Consider the following 19,973-nt stretch of genomic DNA (forward strand, 5'->3'; position numbering starts at 1 on the left):
GTTGGCCACTTTACAGGATCATCAAAATCAATATAAAGAAAGGAATTTTCATTTATGCCAGTCTCTTCCATCGAATTGCCTGGATAATCTCTAACTTCCGATTTATTTAATTCCATGCTTGGATCATCTTTCCCTTCCTTTGGAGTTTCACCAGTCCTTTCAATAACTTCATCCAATGCAGCTGATGTTCTTTGGCTGGATGTTGTCTGTTCCTTTGTAATTGATTCTGATGCTGATTCAGTGTGAGCATCATTTACGCCCGAAGAAGTCTTCATCTTCTTTATGAAATGAGACATTGCGTCTGCCTGTTTCTGAAGAGCAGCATCTTTCTCAGCTTTGCGTTTACGATTCTGTGCACCGGATGATTTCTTCTTTGTTTCTATGTTATCAAAATTTCACACTGAAATTTAAAAATTCAATTCTAAATTTTAAATATCTAATCTTTCTTTTACAAATAAACCATAACATCTGCTAAATATATAGAATAAAGATGAAAAGTAAAAAAAAAAATAAAAATAAAAAAAAATAAAGCTAATGAAAAAAATAAACTTTATGATAACTTTTTTGAGCGGTTGGGAAGTATTAGCGTCTTTCTAACAATTGATAAGGAAAAGTTTGACCGTATGATGGGTCAAACTTAATGCTTGCCAAGGGCTCTGTGTACAATGACCACCAAAGCTCTCTCTCCAAAAACACTAGCTAAGTCTTACCTCAACCCAGTGTTTCTCAACCTTTCAGTATACATGGCCCAATTTTCAGCCATAATTTTCATCATGCCCTCCCTTTTTTTTTTTTTGACTTTTGCGTTTTCGTCCATGCAAATCTTGCCCTCCCCTCCAACTCCCGGGAAGAAAATGAAAAGTTGGTGCCTGTGTTCATTCTTACATATGGCAAAATGGCAAATTTTCCCTGATAGAAAGGGCTAATCCGTTCCCCCCTTTCCACCCTCACAGAAATTTTCAAGGAAAAAATAAAAGCCGTATTTCACTGTATACATTTTAAATAAAAATATAAAAAAATGATAAAATAAGGATAAATAGAAATTATATTAAGTAAAATAAAATAAGAACGTACTTCATCAAATGAACTTTTCTTTTCCAATAGTAGTAAGGTTATTCTGCATCGAAAAATTTCTTAGCCAACCACTCAGTGACTCAGTAAATGCGAAAATGGAATGTGTAGATGATACATAACACGTGGCTTTCTAGACACGTGGAAAATGACCGTTATCTGGTACCAGATGCGCAGAAGGGTCATTGTGAGTAATGAACAACGTCTGTGTATGTAGTTGGTGTAAGGACAGTATTACCTAGATTTAAACTTGCTCACAGCGTGAATTCCCAACTCGAACTTCTTTGTATGATACTATCCCTGACGATTGACGGATGGGTGACAAGGCATTGATGGATGAGCTGGAGAGGAAACGTGGGGAGGGGCAACACCTCCTAACACCTTCTGTTAGGAGGGGTGCGAACTCCCATGGTCTCTGTCCTGTGTAAGCATTCAAGGAAAATTTTTCTTCTTCCCCGATAAGTTACTGTGTCGTTCGCTGGTCTGCGCCCACCTGCAAAGAAGGCCTTGCGGGCCCGCTTCTGCCGGCCCTGGTTATAAAGGCTTCAAGTTTTGATTTCTCTTCTACACTGGTAATGTGATTATCAAGATAGAAACTATTTTTCAATTTTTGTGCAATATAATGAGACCAGTGTGTTACATCTTGTTCAGTAAGCTTAAGTTCCTTTGTCAACTGGTGATTAATCAATGCTCCTGATAAAAAGGTTTATGCTAATAAATGAATGTATTTCTCCAACATGGAGGTCTTTTATTCAGTATCAAAGTGGAATTAAGATACAGGACCATTCACATGCTTTGCTATGAAAAAACTGAATATACGGGAAGCATTAACCATACTCTCAGAATAAAATTTTTCTCATTTTTCACACACACACAAAAAAAAAAAAAGCTGCAAATCCATAGATTCAGATATTGTATCCTTAATCAGATATTGGATTCATTAATAGATTATGAGGAGTTCCTAAAATTTGCTTGCTTAGTAAATGCTATTTGAAGAATTTATTACCTTTTTATTGTTCTTGAGTTATCTTAAATGTTGAACTGCTTCTTTTCTGTGTAAGGACTACCATAGGATTTCTGTTGAATAATGTTTTGTGAAGTTTTCTTACATATTAATGAGCAAAGAAAGTAAAGCATATAAAGTTTGGACTAATTAAAATCTTTTTTCAATTTGTTTATTAATGTGTTACAGTGGGTATCTTGTAATTTAAAATAAATTTCAAAACATCATAAACAGACCTGTATTGCCTGCAAAATATAGTAAAAGTATTTTCATGTTTTTACCCAATTTATATGATTCTGCAACTTGCTTTTTAACATTGTGTATATCTAAATTTACCAGATCATTTACATCTACTTTTTTCCCTTAAACTGCTTATGCACTGATCCAATTTATAATATTCTAACTACTAAAAATAATTCCACAGCTTTATCAAAATTATTTCCATGATGCTTCACTAACTTTGCAATTTATACTTTAAAATTAAGGTATAAAACTGTTACATTTTACTAAAATTATTAACTCTTTATCAGTTTGGGGGGAGACTACTTTCAAGTAAAAATCAGCTCTTTCCTGTTTACAGTGCACATTAATTATTACCTAATTTAAGGTACTTACTATAGAAAAACTAATTTTCCTCAAGCCTATCTTCAGCTCTTAGTTAATGATTAATCTGCTGAAGCTCAGGCTACTATTGCACCCAGAAGAATTTCTAAGGTTATACGTTTGCAATATGAAATTTAAAGCTGCTCCCCTATTAGTTCAAAATCTTATTGATAGCATACTTGGCAAGCAAAATGGCAATATTTCTTATTTTGATGATATTCTTATAAAGGCTATGTCTTTGAAAGAAATTATAATAGACTGCGATAAATGGGGGAAAAAAAAACTGTTCTGACGACTTTACACAGTTTTCTGAAGAACTGTAATTAATGAAAGCACTCTCATGTTCTTACATTGGAGGACAATATCGATTTTGATACAGTAGCTGAGGTTAAAGGTTGCAATATCAGCCAAGAATCTAGGTGCAATACATCTAGAGCCCTGTTTCACTCTTAGCAAATAGTCATAAAAACATATCTCTATTGTTAACAATTTTATGGTCAAAATTTCTAAATTGCTGTCGATTCTTTTACAGAATAGCTGGAAGTTTAAGCATACAGCATTGACATTAAGTCATTAGAAGAGAGAACTGCTGTTAGGTATTCCTGATGTTATTGCCTAAGTTTTCTTCATACAGCATACAGTTTTCTTGAGAAGAATTTCCTTCCTTACTTATAAAGAAATCCAATTAGATAAGTTTTTACAGTGCTATATCACTTGTGGAAAAACAGTTAGGCTGAGAGATTGGCACACTCTGCAAAAAAGTCTTTAAAATTACTGTGTCAGAAAACTAGAAAATAAACAGAGTGATTTTCCCATAGGATTGGAGTTATTAATTCATTAAATATTAAAGGTATGTCTGGACAATATAAATCTTAACCTTGTATGGCAACTAATGACCAATAAAAATTCTTTTCAAATAAGAATTCTGTAAAAGAGAAATCCAATTTCTAATTACAATAGAGGTCCAATATGGATACCGGCTACGACTATTCAGCTTCCACTTCTTGTGTCATAGAAGGTCTAGACTCCTATTGTATAGCTGTGAGACAAACATATTGATGGAATGTGCCCAAGATATCCATATGATGATCTATCAACCCCTTTTTCACATTTTAAACAAACCCTTTTTACAGGTGATTAATCTTGTCCTACTATATTGGCATTGCTTATTAATGAACAATATCATGATTAATTCACAAGTCAAACAACAAAAATCAGCATTAATTTTCGAACTTTTTTTAAAAAATTTTTCACAGAACTAGTTTCGATGGTTTTACCGAACCATTTGCACTAGGATTCACTGAATTTTGCAGCTGAGAACAGTGGTTCGGCAAAACCATCAAAACTAGTCCTGTGAAAAATTAAAAAAAAAATTTTTGAAAATTAACGCTGATTTTTGTTGTTTGACTTGTGAATTAGTACTTATTCGGCGTGTTATTGTGTCTTAATATCACGATTCTCAAATCAAACTCTGATGCACTCTTGTCATCATATCATGAAACACAAACATTTTGAAAATTATTACTATCTAGAGGAAAAGAGTGTTTTTGTTTGCATCAGTGAACTTGTAATATCTGCTTTTTAATTTTCAAGTTCTGGGTTGTGCTATGATGAATCATACTCTGCATGCTTAATTTTGTATTGTGCAATTTAAGAAGTTGTCAAAGTACATGTTTGTATGATTTGCATGACTACCACAGTTTGTCAGGAAGTTCACATTTGGTGATTAAAAGGTTAATGTTTTACCTCTCTCTTTTTCTTTTTCTTTTCTTTTCTTTTCTTTTTTTTTTTTTTTTTTTTTTTAAGAGTTTAGTTGATACTCATTTTGAATCTACAGAGTTGGCTGTATTTTTTCCAAACAATCTGGAATTCAAGGTTGGCAGATTTTTATCGGCAATAAGAATGGCATAATGTGTTTCTAGAAATAATTAATCAGTGCAACAGAACATGATCTTGTAATAAGTATACAAATCAGTTTCTTTTAGAAAGTCCTCTGCAAAGGCATCTCTCCCCCTATTCAGATGATCCTAGTGTGCTTTGCCGTAATTTTCAAGTTCTGTGTTGTGCTATGATGAATCAATAAACCAAACCAAACCAAACCATGATCCTGAAAGCAAGGCTAATATGGGCAATGTTTGGGGAACAAAATTTTTTTAATACTGTGTTTTTAGAAACTTCAAATTTCCCCCTGTAACTTCAAAATACTTTATTTTATCTAAAATAGCTCCCTTTTCTCTTTACAGATAGCCTTAAAATGAAGTATAGTAATTAATAATAAAATTCTTAAAAAATAAATGTATTAAATAGCACTGAAGTTAAAAAATTCATATTATTTAATAGCTTATGTATTTAGTATGTGTTATTTGATAATAATGATATAAAAGTGCATATTGCTATAAATACCCAAAATTTTCCAATTATCACTCCATTTTTAGTTATAAATTTATTTTAATTATAAATAAATATTGTTTTGTATAACCTTTTAGGCAGCCTTCTTCTCTGAAGAATGATTTATCTAATCAAAATGAAGAAAGTGGAAAGTCCAAAACTTTGGAAAGATGTGATAGTGCAAGTAGTTTAAGTTCTTTATGTAGTCAGCAAAGTCAGAGAAGTTCAAAGGTAAGTTTATCTCCAAACTGGAAAATTTTTTAATGTCCTGCACATTATTTGTCAATTCAAAAGACATCTTAATAATGCATATGATGTAAAATGCAGAAATAACTGCAGGGTTACTGTGATTAGCCAAGTTTCACATTTCCTCCTAATAAATTTTCTTTTTCTAGGAATTTTTTAAAAATAATAATCTAGGGTTACTACTATTATTTTTCACAAGCCAGTTATTTTATGTTTTTGATCTTTATTGTCACTCCGTGTTTCTGTTTCCCTACCAGAAGGTAAATGAGGTAGAAAAGATGTACAGTCAAAAGTCGTTAATCCGGACTCATCGGGACTTCGGCGATTCCGGATTATCGATTTTTCCGGATTATAGATCATCAGTTTAAATCTGGTAAAATGGCATGCAGAAATTATAAAATTAAAAATATGAAACCGTAATTTACGAAATAAAGAACAATTATGATCTAAAGGGTATCAAAATTTACAAAAAAAGGAAAGCTTAATATTTATTTGTTTACTTTATTTAACGTTTCTTTCAATGTAAGTTGTTTAAGTTGCTTCGTTTTTTATGTGATAATACATTCTCTTTAATTCCATAAACAGACATAATTTCTTGTTCAGTTACAAAGTTCCGCTTTTCAAGTCCTATAATTGCTGTGTCGAGAATACCGACTAATTTGTCAATCGAAATTTTTTCGTTTTCAGTAACCTTTGTCACTTTCTTCGCTATCGGAAGCGAATTATAATGACGAGGCATTTGATTTAAATCATATCAAAGGCGAGATGAAATACTACATTGAGTAAGCAATTATAAGCCAAATAAAATAAAACATCTGCCCTTAAGATAAGGATAGTGCTGACAGATCAACTTCCAATTCAATGCACGCCGCCGCGGCGTTAAAGATAAACAAAGTTTAGATGAACAAACATTAAAGTTTAGATAAACTTTATCCATTTTTTGCAGCAATTCCACTTTTTGTTTAATGGACTCCGAAAGATACTTTCGCTTTGTATATCCTTTACATATTAGTAAATATATATCGGAAATTCTATTTGACATAATCGAAAGTTCAAGCGTACTTTTATAAAATTGCTCTAACAGTCTGCAAAAAATAATAATCCGGATCCAATTCGAAGATTAAGGAACAACGCAATCTACAACATTAACTGAAATAGATAATTAGATAATTTTAGCTTAGCTTATCCCGTCCGTTATACGTTAAACGCGCATTCGTAAACGTATTTTGCGCACGCGCACACGCAAATTAGCAGCGGTAAAGGTCTTACGCGCATGCGTCAACGCGACGCATGCGCAGAAAGTTTGTAGCTTTGAGGTCCGGATTATAGATCATTCCGGATTATGGGTGTCCGAATTAACGACTTTTGACTGTAGTATTTAAAGGAAGGTTTGGGGAGTTTAATTCAGAGCATTTTCTGGCTCTTGAGGACACATTACTAGGTTGCTGATAGCAAGGATTAATTTCTAAAATTAAAAGTGTCGGAGCCTACAGTAGACCATCAGGAAAGAGGAACAAAAATAAATATATAAATAAAATGACTTATAAAATCATTAAAAAGTTTGTTAAAACTGAAAGCTTTCAGATTTTATATTATATTGTTTTTAACGTTTTATGTGTTACCTTTATTTATTAAATATCATGTTAAACCATAAAATTCAGTTCAACAGCAATATCACAAAATAACTTAAAATGAGCATATCTTTAGAATTTCCAGTACACAGTCCTGCATGCTAGAGATCATTCCCACCCACCCCATACAGTGTTTCTATTGCTCGCTTTGAAAACATTGAGTTTCTTAATCGAAAACTCATAAATGCTTTACAAATTATGAAACAGATAACAAATTCCAAATTTGGGCTACCAGATGCCCATATTTGGGTGGAGATATACGTTAATCAAAATTTGGTGGCTCTAGGTACTGCTGTTTTATCACAGTGCGAGAAACATACATTCATTTATGCAGATTTTTCATTATTTCATTTCTTTAAATACAGTCAAAAGTCGTTAATTCGGACACCCATAATTCGGAATGATCTATAATTCGGACATCAAAACTAAAAACTTTCTGCGCATGCGCCACGTTGACACATGCGCAGAGGCGTTCACGTGTGCGCGTAAGACCTTTTACAACTGCGCATATGAGTGTGCGCAAGTGCAGAATACGTTTTCGCGTGCACATTTTATGTATAATGGACGTATAAGCTAAAATTATCTAATTATCTATTTCAGTTAATGTTGATGATTGCGTTGTTCCTTAATTTTCGAATTGCATCCGGCTTATTATTTTTTGCAGACTGTAAGAGCAATGCTATAAAAGTAAGCTTAAACTTTCGATTATATCAAATAGAATTTCCGATAGATATTTGTTAATATGTAAAGAATCTAAAGCGAAAGTATGTTTTGAAATCCGAAATCTGTTTATCAATTTCACGCTGCTCGACGGCGGGCGCCTAATGAATTGGAAGTTGATTTGTCAGCACTATCCTTATCTTCAACGCAGATGTTTTTATTTTATTTGGCTTATAATTCCTTACCAAATGTAGTATTTCATCTCGATATGCTCCGTCTTTGATATGATTTAAAACAAGTTCCTCGTCATTATAATTCGCTTCCGATAGCGAAGAAAAGTGACAGAGGTTATTGAAAACAAAAAAATTTCGATTGACAAATTATTCGGTGTTCTTGACACAGCAATTATAGGACTTGAACGGCGGAACTTTGTAACTGAACAAGAAATTATGTCTGTTTAATAGAATTAAAGAGAAAGTATTATCACATGAAACGAAGCAAAACTTAAACAACTTACATTGAAAGAAATGTTTAATAAAGTAAACAAATAAATATTAAGCTTTTTCTTTTTGCAAATTTTGATACCCTTTAGATCATAATTGTTCTTTATTTCATAAATTACGGTTTCATATTTTTAATTTTAGAATTTCTGCATGCCATCTTACGAGATTTAAACTGATGATCTATAATCCGGAAAAATCGATAATCCGGAATCGCCGAAGTCCCGACGAGTCCGAATTAACGACTTTTGACTGTATAATACAGGGCTCTAATATTTGGTGGCAACAATTTAAAAAGTGATTCACCATTTATAGTGAATCAATACAAAGGTGACTGGAAAAATGCCTACAGGAAAAGTGCTCACAGAATAATGCTCATAAGTATAAATGTTCACAGGAAAAAAGCCCACACAGAAATATGCCCTCATAGAAAAAAGCTCGCATGGAAAAATGCTCACTTAGAAATATGCTCACATGGAAAAAAGCTCACATAGCTATATTTGATAGCTCACATAAATAAGCCTACTGATAAATAAAATATGTAGAAATATCCTCTGATTAATCAATCAATAATTAATCGATTTGAACATCGTACACCAACTTGAATTGTTCAAAGAAAAATTATTTTAATTATATGATATATATATATATACACCAAAACATCTATGGTATATATTGTATATGTTAAAACTGTATAACTTATATGTATATTCAGTTGCTATACAAGATTTACAAATGGGCCATTTTGAATTAGAAAAAGGAGAGAAAGAAGGATGAAAAATGAAACCGGAATATACAGTGAGAAATTATTACAAAAATTGTTAAAGAAATAAAATAATAGTAAATATAAGTTACACATTTTATAATATAAACGTTTAGAAGAATAAGCAAACATAAATAATTATTTTACTTAAATTACATAAAATACCTTTTTATATATAAATCATAAATGTATATTTCAAAAAGTTATAAATACATAAACGTGCTGAATATTAGCTAATACAGTCAAAAGTCGTTAATCCGGACTCGTCGGGACTTCGGCGATTCCGGGTTATCGATTTTTTCGGATTATAGATCATCAGTTTAATCTCGTAAGATGGCATGCAGAAATTCTAAAATTAAAAATATGAAACCGTAATTTATGAAATAAAGAACAATTATGATCTAAAGGGTATCAAAATTTACAAAAAAAAAAAAAGCTTAATATTTATTTGTTTACTTTATTAAACATTTCTTTCAATGTAAGTTGCTTCGTTTTATGTGATAATACTTTCTCTTTAAGTCTATAAACAGACATAATTTCTTGTTCAGTTACAAAGTTCTGCTGTTCAAGTCCCATTAATTGCTGTGCCGAGAATACCGACTAACTTGTGAATCGAAATTTTTCGTTTTCACTAACCTCTCTGTCACATTCTTCATGTCTTTATCCATTTTTTGCAGCAATTCCACTTTTTGTTTGATGAAAATCGAAACATACTTTCATTTTGTACGATCCTTTGGGAGCTCCAGAATCGGAAATTCTATTTGACATAATCGAAAGTTCAAGTTTACTTTTATAGTATTGCTCTTACAGTCTGCAAAAAATAATAAGCCGGATCCAGTTCGAAAATTAAGCAACAACACAATCATCAACATTAACTGAAATCGATAATTAGATAATTTTAGCTTATACCGTCCGTTATACATGAAACGCGCACACGAAAACGTATTCTGCGCTTGCGCACACTCATATGCGCAGTCGTAAAAGGTCTTACGTGCACATGTAAATGCCTATGTGCATGTGTCAACGCGGCGCATGAGCAGAAAGTTTTTAAGTTTTAAGGTCCGGATTATAGATCATTCCAAATTATGGGTGTCCGAATTAACGACTTTTGACTGTATATGTAAATATCTAATTTTATCATCGGTTTCATCATAGTTTCTTACATGATTCACAATTACTAAATGTAAGTTTTAATTTTTTTTTTTTACTTCAGTACACCATGTATTTACAATGGCTAATAATAAATGTTGACAGGCTAAATCTTTTTTCATTCCGTCAAATAAAAACCACATACTGGCATAACTACAATTAAATAATGAATTTAGTACCTTGTGAAAGCTGCTTCATAATAATTCCATGCTTCGATTGGAAACTGTGGTTTTCTGGAACTTTTCTGGCTCTAAACTTAAAATAACTACATTCAAACATCAATTTCTGTAGATACACATAAAAAGTATGCAAAAATAGAGTAAAAACACAAAAATTAATTGTTGGCAGTTACAGGAATAAAAATGTCATACAGGGAATGTTGTATAAAATGTTATAGTACATGCAAAGTTTTACTGTAGTTTTCATTCATTTATATACTGCCTCTAAAGACATCTTTTTCCAAATGATCAAATAATTTTTTTAATAATTTTATTGCTAAAAATAAAATTTTCGAGATCAAATGTCTACTGAAATTGTTGTTCAGTTACATAAAAAGTGCCCAGTGCCTTCTTATTTAAGGCTGTGGTGTGCTCTAGTTAGAATTATGATTTATTCCCAAAACTAAGAAGTACCAGAACTGGGCTTCAGTGCAATTTAAGCTCTGGCTTCTAGCTTGAATAAAATTTATAATCTTCGGATTTGCATTATAATTGCTCATATTTTAATATCTACATTGGCTAGGTTTTGTGAGGCAATTTCATGTTAAATTCATTTGTGTAGATTCAGCTTCTAGCTTACTTGAATTTAAATTTTACATTTAATTGTTATTTTAAGTTACCTCACCACGTGTGGTTCGTTGAGTTGTAAGCATGAGATATGTATTTATATTCAAGTTCTGATGTAATAAAAAGATTTGTTTTAAAAACCTTCCTAAGACTCAGTCATTAACTTTGAGACTTAGCGATAATTTGCTGTCAGTCTAACTACAGTTTAGCTCTAGTTAATATTTGCGTTAAATGGCCAAATCGTTACCAAGTGGAAGAATGGGTAAAACTATTACAAAAGTCTTCACTTTATTGAACTGTGTCTTTATGCTGCTGATAGGCGATAATGCATATTCACATAGAATGCACCAATTTACATATGCAGTCCTTCTAAATAACTAAGTAAATCCTTTCATGCTTGTAATGGAAGGATTTACTTAGTTTAGCTAAGCTATCAAATATAGCTTTGCTAGTTTCCTGCTGATAAGATCAAATATAGCTTTGCTAGTTTCCTGCTGATAAACTTAAATCTATATTGTTATTTATTAATATTTTTAGTTAGTACATTTAACTCATAGAAAGCTTTGACTTTTGTATAAATATTGTTTATTCAAAAAACCTGATAGACTGTTGACAGTTTTTTAGTCATTTTAGTATTCCAGGTAATAAATTTGGTGTTTCTGAAAGTCAGCTTTGACAATAGTGTTATTGTTATTATTGATGGGTAATGCATATGCTGTTTTCATGAGAAGACTGGGAAACATATCTTTCCACTTTATGAATGTGTTCATGGATTAGTTATTATTTACTGATGATTTTTAAAATATGTTCTGAATATCAGTTGTGATATTACTGATCTAGGAGCTTTGATTGAAGTTTTTAATAACCTGTACTTTGTACTGAGTTTACTGAAGTATTACAATGAAACACATTTACTTGCACTTTTTTATTAATTTTACCTTTTAAATTAAAAGAAGTAAAATTATGAAATTTATATAAGTTTTGAGGAGATAAAGGAAAAGTTTACGAGAATAAAATGCATTAGATAAGAAAAGAATAGATGTACTAATATTACTTTTGATATTTTAAAGAAGTTGTAATTGATATTTTTAATACTATTATTTTTATTTACAGAATGTGCTTTAATGAATTGTACATTGCCACCATAAATTTTTTAAAAATTATATGCTGAAAATGCTAAAGGAAAGTACTTGAGAAATAGTGTGTAAATTGTGGCATGTATATATGTTGCATGTGGTTTTCCATGCAGATGTATTTCTAACATTTTACACATAATTTTTTTTTTTGTTTTTTTGTTTTGCATCAGTCCACAAAGGATAAATTGAAAGAATCTGGAATTGCTGCAGATGCAAAAAGGTTAAAAACTACTGCATCTACATTACTTTCCATGAAAGATATAAAACAGGAGAGAGAAGACAGACTTAAAGGTTATGTGAAGAAGGAACCTACTGTTGCAACAGATAAAAGCAAAACAAAATCTAGAGAGAAACTGGCATCAAAAGACAATGAATGTAAAGATAAAGTTTGTGGAGAGTTATGGAATGACACACTTAACTCCTCTAGTCAGGTATGCACTTTTTATTTATTTTAAAGAAACATAAATTTTATTTTTATAAGACATTCATATCCTACCAATTTGTTACATATACATGTATGTCTGGCAGACTTAGCATGAAGGCAATGTATGAAGCAGACTTAGAATGATGTAGGAATTAGGATTGCATGGATACTGATGTCAATCTGTAATGAATAGGAAACTTGGCAACCAAGACAGATTGCATATTTTTATTTCAATGAACAATTTGCGGTTACAAACAAGTTAGAAAACTAATTGTGCCTTATCGTACCACAGTACTATAGATAAAAACCTCTAGAAAAATCTTAAATATGAAGAATGTAAATGGGTGCATTATGTAGGATGTTTATTTATGATGTCTTATGCAGAGCAGCTAAATTAGTTCTCAATGAAATTTTATAGTGCTGTATTAATTTTCTCCAAAATAATTTGAGTTATCATAATGTAATTATCAGTTTGAAGTGTTTACTTATGTGTAGTAGTAAATGCTAGTGACTTCAGGATTCACCATATAAAAGCAAATTATCTCCTGATGCTGCATGCAAATTTCTCAGATTGAAAAAACACCTGATTTTAGTTGCCAAGAACAACTGAAGCAAAAATTTCTTCTCCTTTCTGCAACACAGAAAAATTTAGTATCATTTTTAGCATTATGATCTGTTATTTTGTTTATTGGTGCTTTAAACATTTTCATTTATTTAGTTCTGCCATTGGGAGATACCTTGCAAAGATGATTCTAAAGGACAGCTTCTCGGTGCCCAGAGCTTGGTGGATATTTTGAATAGAGATTCAGGTTTTGATTGGGATCATTTTGGAGCTGATATGCATAAAGAACTGAAAGAAGCATCAACTCTAAATAAGTAAGTGATTATTTAGTTAAATTGAGTAAACCCATGTATTTTATTCATTTTAAGATTTAGGAAATAAATTCCTTGTTTATATCAAATTGGTATTAGATACATAATATTGTTCTTACTTGGCCTGTTTTCAAATTCGCTCTACTTATATCAAATTGTTTTTTCTGAAAATCAAATTTTAGCTGCCATTTCAAGGGGAAGAAATACAGTGCAGTGTAGCTGAAGAGACAACAAATAATCATATTAACCCTTTCCAGCACGATGTGGCACACCTAAAAAATTCCCTCTGTACACACACAGAATTTCAATGTGTTGCTTTATATAGGTTACTTCAGGTATCTGTTACTTTATAAGATGGAGGCACAACACAAACAAGTCCATTAATTTTCAGCCATGTTTAGTTTTTAAAGACTGTCATTTTTCAAAGAAATCTTCTAGCTTTTTTTAGGATCTAAAAGAAATTTTGTTTGAAAAGATATTTTTATGTCATTGAAAAGAAATTTCTATGTTATTTTCTTGGCTGTATTCTGATCTCTGATATTTTATATTAGTTTTAAATTCTTACCTTGAAATTTTGCGTAAAATCGAATGACGACCATTTGGTGTGCCCAGAGTAAGATAACTGAAATACCAGGACCAGACCAACAACTGTACCTTTGTTTCACTACAGTATATTCCCTTCATTGATCCCATTCATAACAGAATGGTGGGTGAAAATGTGTGTTTCATTTCCTGTTTTTCTTTTTTCCTTTTTTTTTTTTTTTTTTTTTTTGGAGGGAATGTTTGTTGCTTTAATTGAAAGAAGCTTTGTTAGCTCTACGTTTCGATCGTTTTGAGTTGTAAATGCTTATTAGTTTTATAGTTTATATTTTGTTAATTATAGATATAATATTACTTTACTTTTCTGATTTTTAATTAATTTACAACTGGATCGGAGAAGGTTGACCATTTCTGAAGCGCTGAAAATGCTGAACTAATTTGCCTACAGATGGTAAATTAGATATGGAGAGCAGTAACACCAAAAATTACATTGCTGAACTGAGTGGCCATTCAGATGCCAATGATCGAATTTATTAATAGATGAAAGAGTAAAAAAAATTAAAAAATAATAAATGATTTAAATATCATACAGCCAAGTTAATGTTTTTCATTTATACTCATGTAATCATCATATAACCAAGAAGTTCTTTGGGGGAGAGTTGTAGAGTAGCAGGCCTCCCTGTGGTGTACCCTGGGTAATCCTAAATCTAGTACAGTAATCAGAATCTGGTGTTTTTTAATCAAAGTCTTTAAATCTATTATGGGCTTCCCAACAATGTTCATTTCAGTGCTCCTTCTGAAGTTTCATTCAGTGAGAGCCTACTCATTTTGAAGATTCATTCAGTGAGCCCACTTCGGGCACATCCACAGAATTAAAACGGTCAGTGCTGTGTTTACAAAATTTTTTCTGTGTACTCCTCTAGACGGGATTAGACTGCCTACCATTTTTTAAGCTGAAATTCCAACATTAAAAGGTAGCGTACTGGAAAGGGTTAAGAGTAAAGCAAAGTATAATTAATTATAGTTTAAATGCTTTTAAACTCCCCATGTTCAGTTAATAACTGTTATCTCTGCCTTTTGGATCATAGTTATTTCATATTCATTGCATGTTACTTAATATTTTTTAAAAATTATGTTAATGGAGTGTTATTGAAAAATCTTGATGCTGGTCCAGTGTGAAGATATATAATGGCAACTCCAACACTTAATCCCCATGGTACCAACACTCATGTACTCCACCGTTACATTGCTGCATGAAAAAGTGGGCTTAGTGTGAAAAGGCCATTTCCTATCATTCTTGAATTCATATGAGTCAATCAGTGCACCATTTTAATTTTTAGCTTCAGGCACCTGTGCTGTACCATTATGTGCAGGTGAAGTAATAGCCACTTGGCAAACAGTCTGTGACTCTGCAAATATCTTCATTCGGTATATGCAGAAATTTGCCGTATTTCCTCGTGTATATTCTCCTTTTTTACTTACTGTCCAAAACTCAAGAAGGGAAAAATTCTGTGAATAATTTAATTTAGAATGCGGTTACCTTAAGAACCAAAGTAGTCATGAATAAACTACAGATAACTATCACAATTTATTTCTTTGAAAGAAAACTATATTCCAGTATGAATGTATAGCAATATTAACATTGCAATATCTAATAAGTTATCTTCATTTCCGCTTCCCTTAACTTATATCTCACCCATTCTTATTGTAATCTGTGCTACTCCGTTGGCCTCAAACCATCAATAAATATTTAAGGAAAATGAATGTGGAAGTGACTTAATGATATTGTAGATTGAGTATCAATATGTGTTTGCTTACTCTGATTGGTCAGTCTTTATATTAGATTGGCACAAAGCTCAACAGTTAGTAGGGAAAAAAGTTGATGTGGCAGGTATTATGGTATTGCCACTCACCCTTGCTCCTAAGCTAGATTGTAAGATATGACTGTATTATCTACTACAAGTTATCACTACTTTTCAGGCAGTGGTGTATTGATATTATTAGGATCTTTTATGGATGAAACTCCATCAGCCCTGTAGCATCTGATTTCGAGAGTATCATTACTCTTATACCCGAGAACCTCTGTGAACGAGAGTAGAGTAGAATGTAATGTAACTGCATAAATAGCGCATCGCTGCTGTCTTATGAGTTAGTTAGAAATAAATGTTTGTGCCGTGAACCAGTCTGTTTTGGTTGCGTCATGCACTTCACTGAACCCACACCGCTAGACACAACAAGTTGGCGATGAGGATGGGATGAGAAGCAAATCGTTCCCGACTCGGCGCACTGTGTTACATGCATAAAGTAGTAGCAAAACCGAAACTTGGATTTAGGGATTCCCCGAAAACTGCAAAAGGTAGGAACGTTATTTGATTTTTATTTTGAAAGGATGGAGAAGTTAATTGAAGAATTGATAAAGCAGAATGAAGCTTTAATGGTCTCACTGCAAGAGAAATTGGAACATAAACAAGACAAAATTTCTGTTTCTTTTGATAAGTTCGATGAAACGGTAGAAAATTTTGATTCGTTCATAGAACGATTTGAGGCTTTTTTGGACATTCAAAATGTTCCAGAGGCAAAACATGGGAAAGTTCTGATCTCAAACTTGAATGCGAAATTGTATAATTTGTTGAAAAATTTACTCTCTCTGGATAATCCTTCAGATAAAAATTTTACCGAACTAAAAAAGGTTCTTAAGGATCATTTAAATCCCAAAGCTTTAGTAATACCTAGTCGGCACATGTTTATTAATAGAAAACAGCATGAGGGGGAATCAATTAGTAGTTATGTCACTGAATTACGCTCGTTAGCAATTCCTTGTGAATATAAAGAGGATATGCTAAATACAATGTTAAGGGATGTTTTCGTTAGCGGTCTACGAGATCGTAATATCTTAGATCGATTATTTCAGGAAGATGATATCGATTTAGAGAAAACATTAAAGATAGCCTTGGCGATGGAAAACGCGGTTAAGGGTGCAAATGAGATTATAGGAAATTCCATAGAACTAAAGGTACTTAAAACCAAGAAAAATAAGTCCAAACCGCAGAAACAAAACTTTGTTGCTAAGAATAATAAAGGTAAAAATTAAACTTGTTCGCGTTGCTTAGGAGCAAATCACAATAAAAACAACTGTAGATTTGCAACAAGTGAATGCCGCTTTTGTAAAAAAATTGGACATATCGAAAAGGCGTGTTATTTGTCTAGGAAAAACCGACAGGTTAAACAAAAGAAAGTTGAGGCAAATAATGATTATGATTCGAAAAATAAGGTCCCCATCTATGGATTTAACTCCAGAATGCACATGTTAAGAGAGGAAGAGCCAAAAAGACCGCCAATAATTCTTCAAGTTAAAATTGAAAACAAACCAGTTAGCATGGAACTTGATACTGGGGGAACAGTTTCGGTAATGTCTATAAATAAATTTAGAAAAATTTCCAATAAAAAGATTCAGCCTACCAATTTAGTTTTTAAAACTTACAGGGGTGATAAGGTAGTATCTTTAGGATATGTTCCTGTTAAAGTTGAATACCAAGGTCAAAAATTAGTTTTAAATCTATACATTGTGAAGGAAAATTTGGACATGATCTTTGGCTGAGAATGGCTGTATAAAATCAATCTTGATTGGAATGCCATCAAAGCATTGAAAACTTCTAGTGAATTGAATTTAAAAAAATTGCTTGAGGAGTATAAGGAAATTTTTTAGGGTAATTTAGGTGAGATTAACAATCACGAAGAATAAATAACAATCACTCAAACTAAATTTGAAACCTAATACTCAACCAATATTTTTTAGATCACGACTGGTATCTTTCGCATTAAAAAATAGAGTTGAATCAGAAATTGATCGGCTTGAGAAAGAAGGTATCATTGAGAGGGTTGAGACTTCAGAATGGGCAACGCCTGTTGTGCCAATTGTTAAATCTGATGGTTCCATTAGCCTTTGTGCTGATTATTCTGTGACTCTGAATCCTAATTTGGAAGTGCCACAGCATCCATTACCAAAACTCGAAGAAATATTTTCGAGCCTTAATGGAGGTAAAAATTTTTCGAAACTTGATTTCAGTCATGCTTATCTACAAATGAAGGTGCATCCAGAGAGCCAATGGTTATTAACAATAAACACACATAAGGGGTTATATATTTGTAAACGCTTAATGTATGGATTAAATGCTGCCCCAGCTATTTCGCAGCGCTATGTTAAGGGATTATTTCAGGGGATTGAAGGAATTAAAATTTTTATGGATGATGCTCGAGTAACAGTGATCAGTCTCATTTAAAAGCATTGGAAAGATTTTTCAAAAAATGCAAGGAGCACGGCCTAAAGTTAAACTTAACCAAAACTAAATTCTTCCAAATTGAGATTAAATTTTTAGGGCATAAAATTGATGCTGATGGATTGCATAAAACGGATGGAAAGATTTCGGCAATTGCTAATGCCCCTACGCCGAAAGGCGTCCAAGACATCAAAAGCTTTTTGGGATTAGTGAATTTTTATGCCAAATTTTGCCCTAATCTGGCAACTTTGGCACATCCATTAAATAATTTAACAAAAAAAAGATGTTAAATGGAGTTGGTCAAAAAAACTGCCAAATCGCTTTTGAAAAATAAAAAAGGAAATTTGTTCAGACAGAGTTTTAATGCATTACGATCCCACATTACCGTTAATGCTAGCTACTGATGCATCTCCGGTAGGTTTTGGGGCAGTGCTCTCGCATATTTTGTCTGACGGAACAGAAAGGCCTATAGCATTCGCATTGAGGACACTGACTAACACGGAGCAGAAATACGCCCAAATCGATAAAGAAGCACTGTCAATTGTTTGGGCTGTCAAAAAGTTTTATCTATATCTAAAGGGGAGATGCTTTTCTCTGGTAACAGATCATAAATAAAATAGAAGCCACTAAAAGAGTGGATATTTTCAAATCGAAAAGAGGACTTTCTATCCTCACAGCCACCTGACTCTTACATTATGCACTGATATTGCAAGCATATCAGCTTGATATTGTGTATCAAAATACCAAGGAACACGGTAATGCTGACTGCCTGTCACGCCTACCTCTTAAGTCCAAGGATTTAAGCATTAAGGATGATGTTGAAATATTCCAACTCTCCCAAATTGAAACTCTTCCGGTAACAGCTAGGGAGATAGCTCGGGAAACGCGAGCTGATGAAGAATTAAATCGTTTTTATATGAAATTAAAATCTGTTTGGAAGGTAGGGAAGCCAAGTACACCTTACAAGATGACTGTATAATGAGTGGTCAGAGTGTAGTTATTCCGAAAAAACTCAGAGTTAAAATTCTTGAAGAGTTACACCAAGGACATTTAGAAATCGTTAAAATGAAGGCAATCACCAGATCCTACGTCTTTTTGAAGGGAATTGATCATGATATTGAAGAAGTTTCTAGGAATTGTGTTGATTGTATTAAGTTCAAATCAGATCCAGTAAGGGCAAGGGTCTATCACTGGGAATATCCAAGTACGCCTTGGGAACGCATTCACGTAGATTTTGCAGGCCCTATTTTTGAATGAATGTTCTTGATTATCATTGACGCACATTCTAAATGGTTAGAAGTGTATACCTTAAAGTCAGCAAATTCCTTTCAGACAATTGAATGTTTGAGAGACTGTTTTGCAAGATATGGACTGCCTTTAGTAGTAGTGAGTGACAATGGTCCTCAGTTTACATCGGGGGAATTTGAAACTTTTATAAGGAATAATGGAATTTAACACAAAACGTGTGCTCCATTTAAACCAGCAAGTAACGGGCAAGCAGAGCGGTACGTTTACACCGTTAAACAAGCATTACGTGCAATGCAAGGTTATCCAGGAAATATTAAGCAAAAACTTGCCATATTCCTCATGAATTATAGAAAGGCACCGAACATGACAACCTTGTTAAGTCCAGCAATGTTATTCTTAAAAAGAGAAATTAGAACTCTAATTGATTTAGTTGTTCCGAATCTTAAACGAAGAATGGAAGAACGTATCCGAAGGAATACATATGATTTCAAAGACAAAAATTTTGAGATCGGAGAAAAGGTTGCCATTCGGGATTATAGATCGGCAAATTCTCGATGGAAAATTGGCAGAGTGACAAATAAGGATGGAGCACTGCATTATACCATTGACGTTCAAGGAACTTTACTGCGGCGGCACGTCGATCAGATCAGATCGGTAGGGAGCGAGGTTCCGTCTG

The 19,973-nt window shown here is 32.7% G+C and overlaps 1 protein-coding gene across 5 annotated transcripts in view; it reads left to right on the forward strand.

Annotated features, from left to right (window-relative positions):
• LOC118198679 (uncharacterized) overlaps positions 1-19,973 on the forward strand; it is a 358,828-nt gene that overhangs the window by 320,572 nt on the left and 18,283 nt on the right. For all 5 annotated transcript variants that reach the window (XM_035370443.2, XM_035370419.2, XM_035370428.2 and 2 more), the window contains 3 exons: positions 5,164-5,296; positions 12,106-12,366; positions 13,078-13,235. In XM_035370443.2, coding sequence (XP_035226334.2) covers positions 5,164-5,296; positions 12,106-12,366; positions 13,078-13,235 — 552 coding nt within the window. The remainder of the gene's footprint in view (positions 1-5,163; positions 5,297-12,105; positions 12,367-13,077; positions 13,236-19,973) is intronic.

This window comes from Stegodyphus dumicola, chromosome X1 (assembly GCF_044657685.1).
Source record: "Stegodyphus dumicola isolate Sdum_Otavi_A_Nest chromosome X1, ASM4465768v1".
NCBI lineage: Eukaryota > Metazoa > Arthropoda > Arachnida > Araneae > Eresidae > Stegodyphus > Stegodyphus dumicola.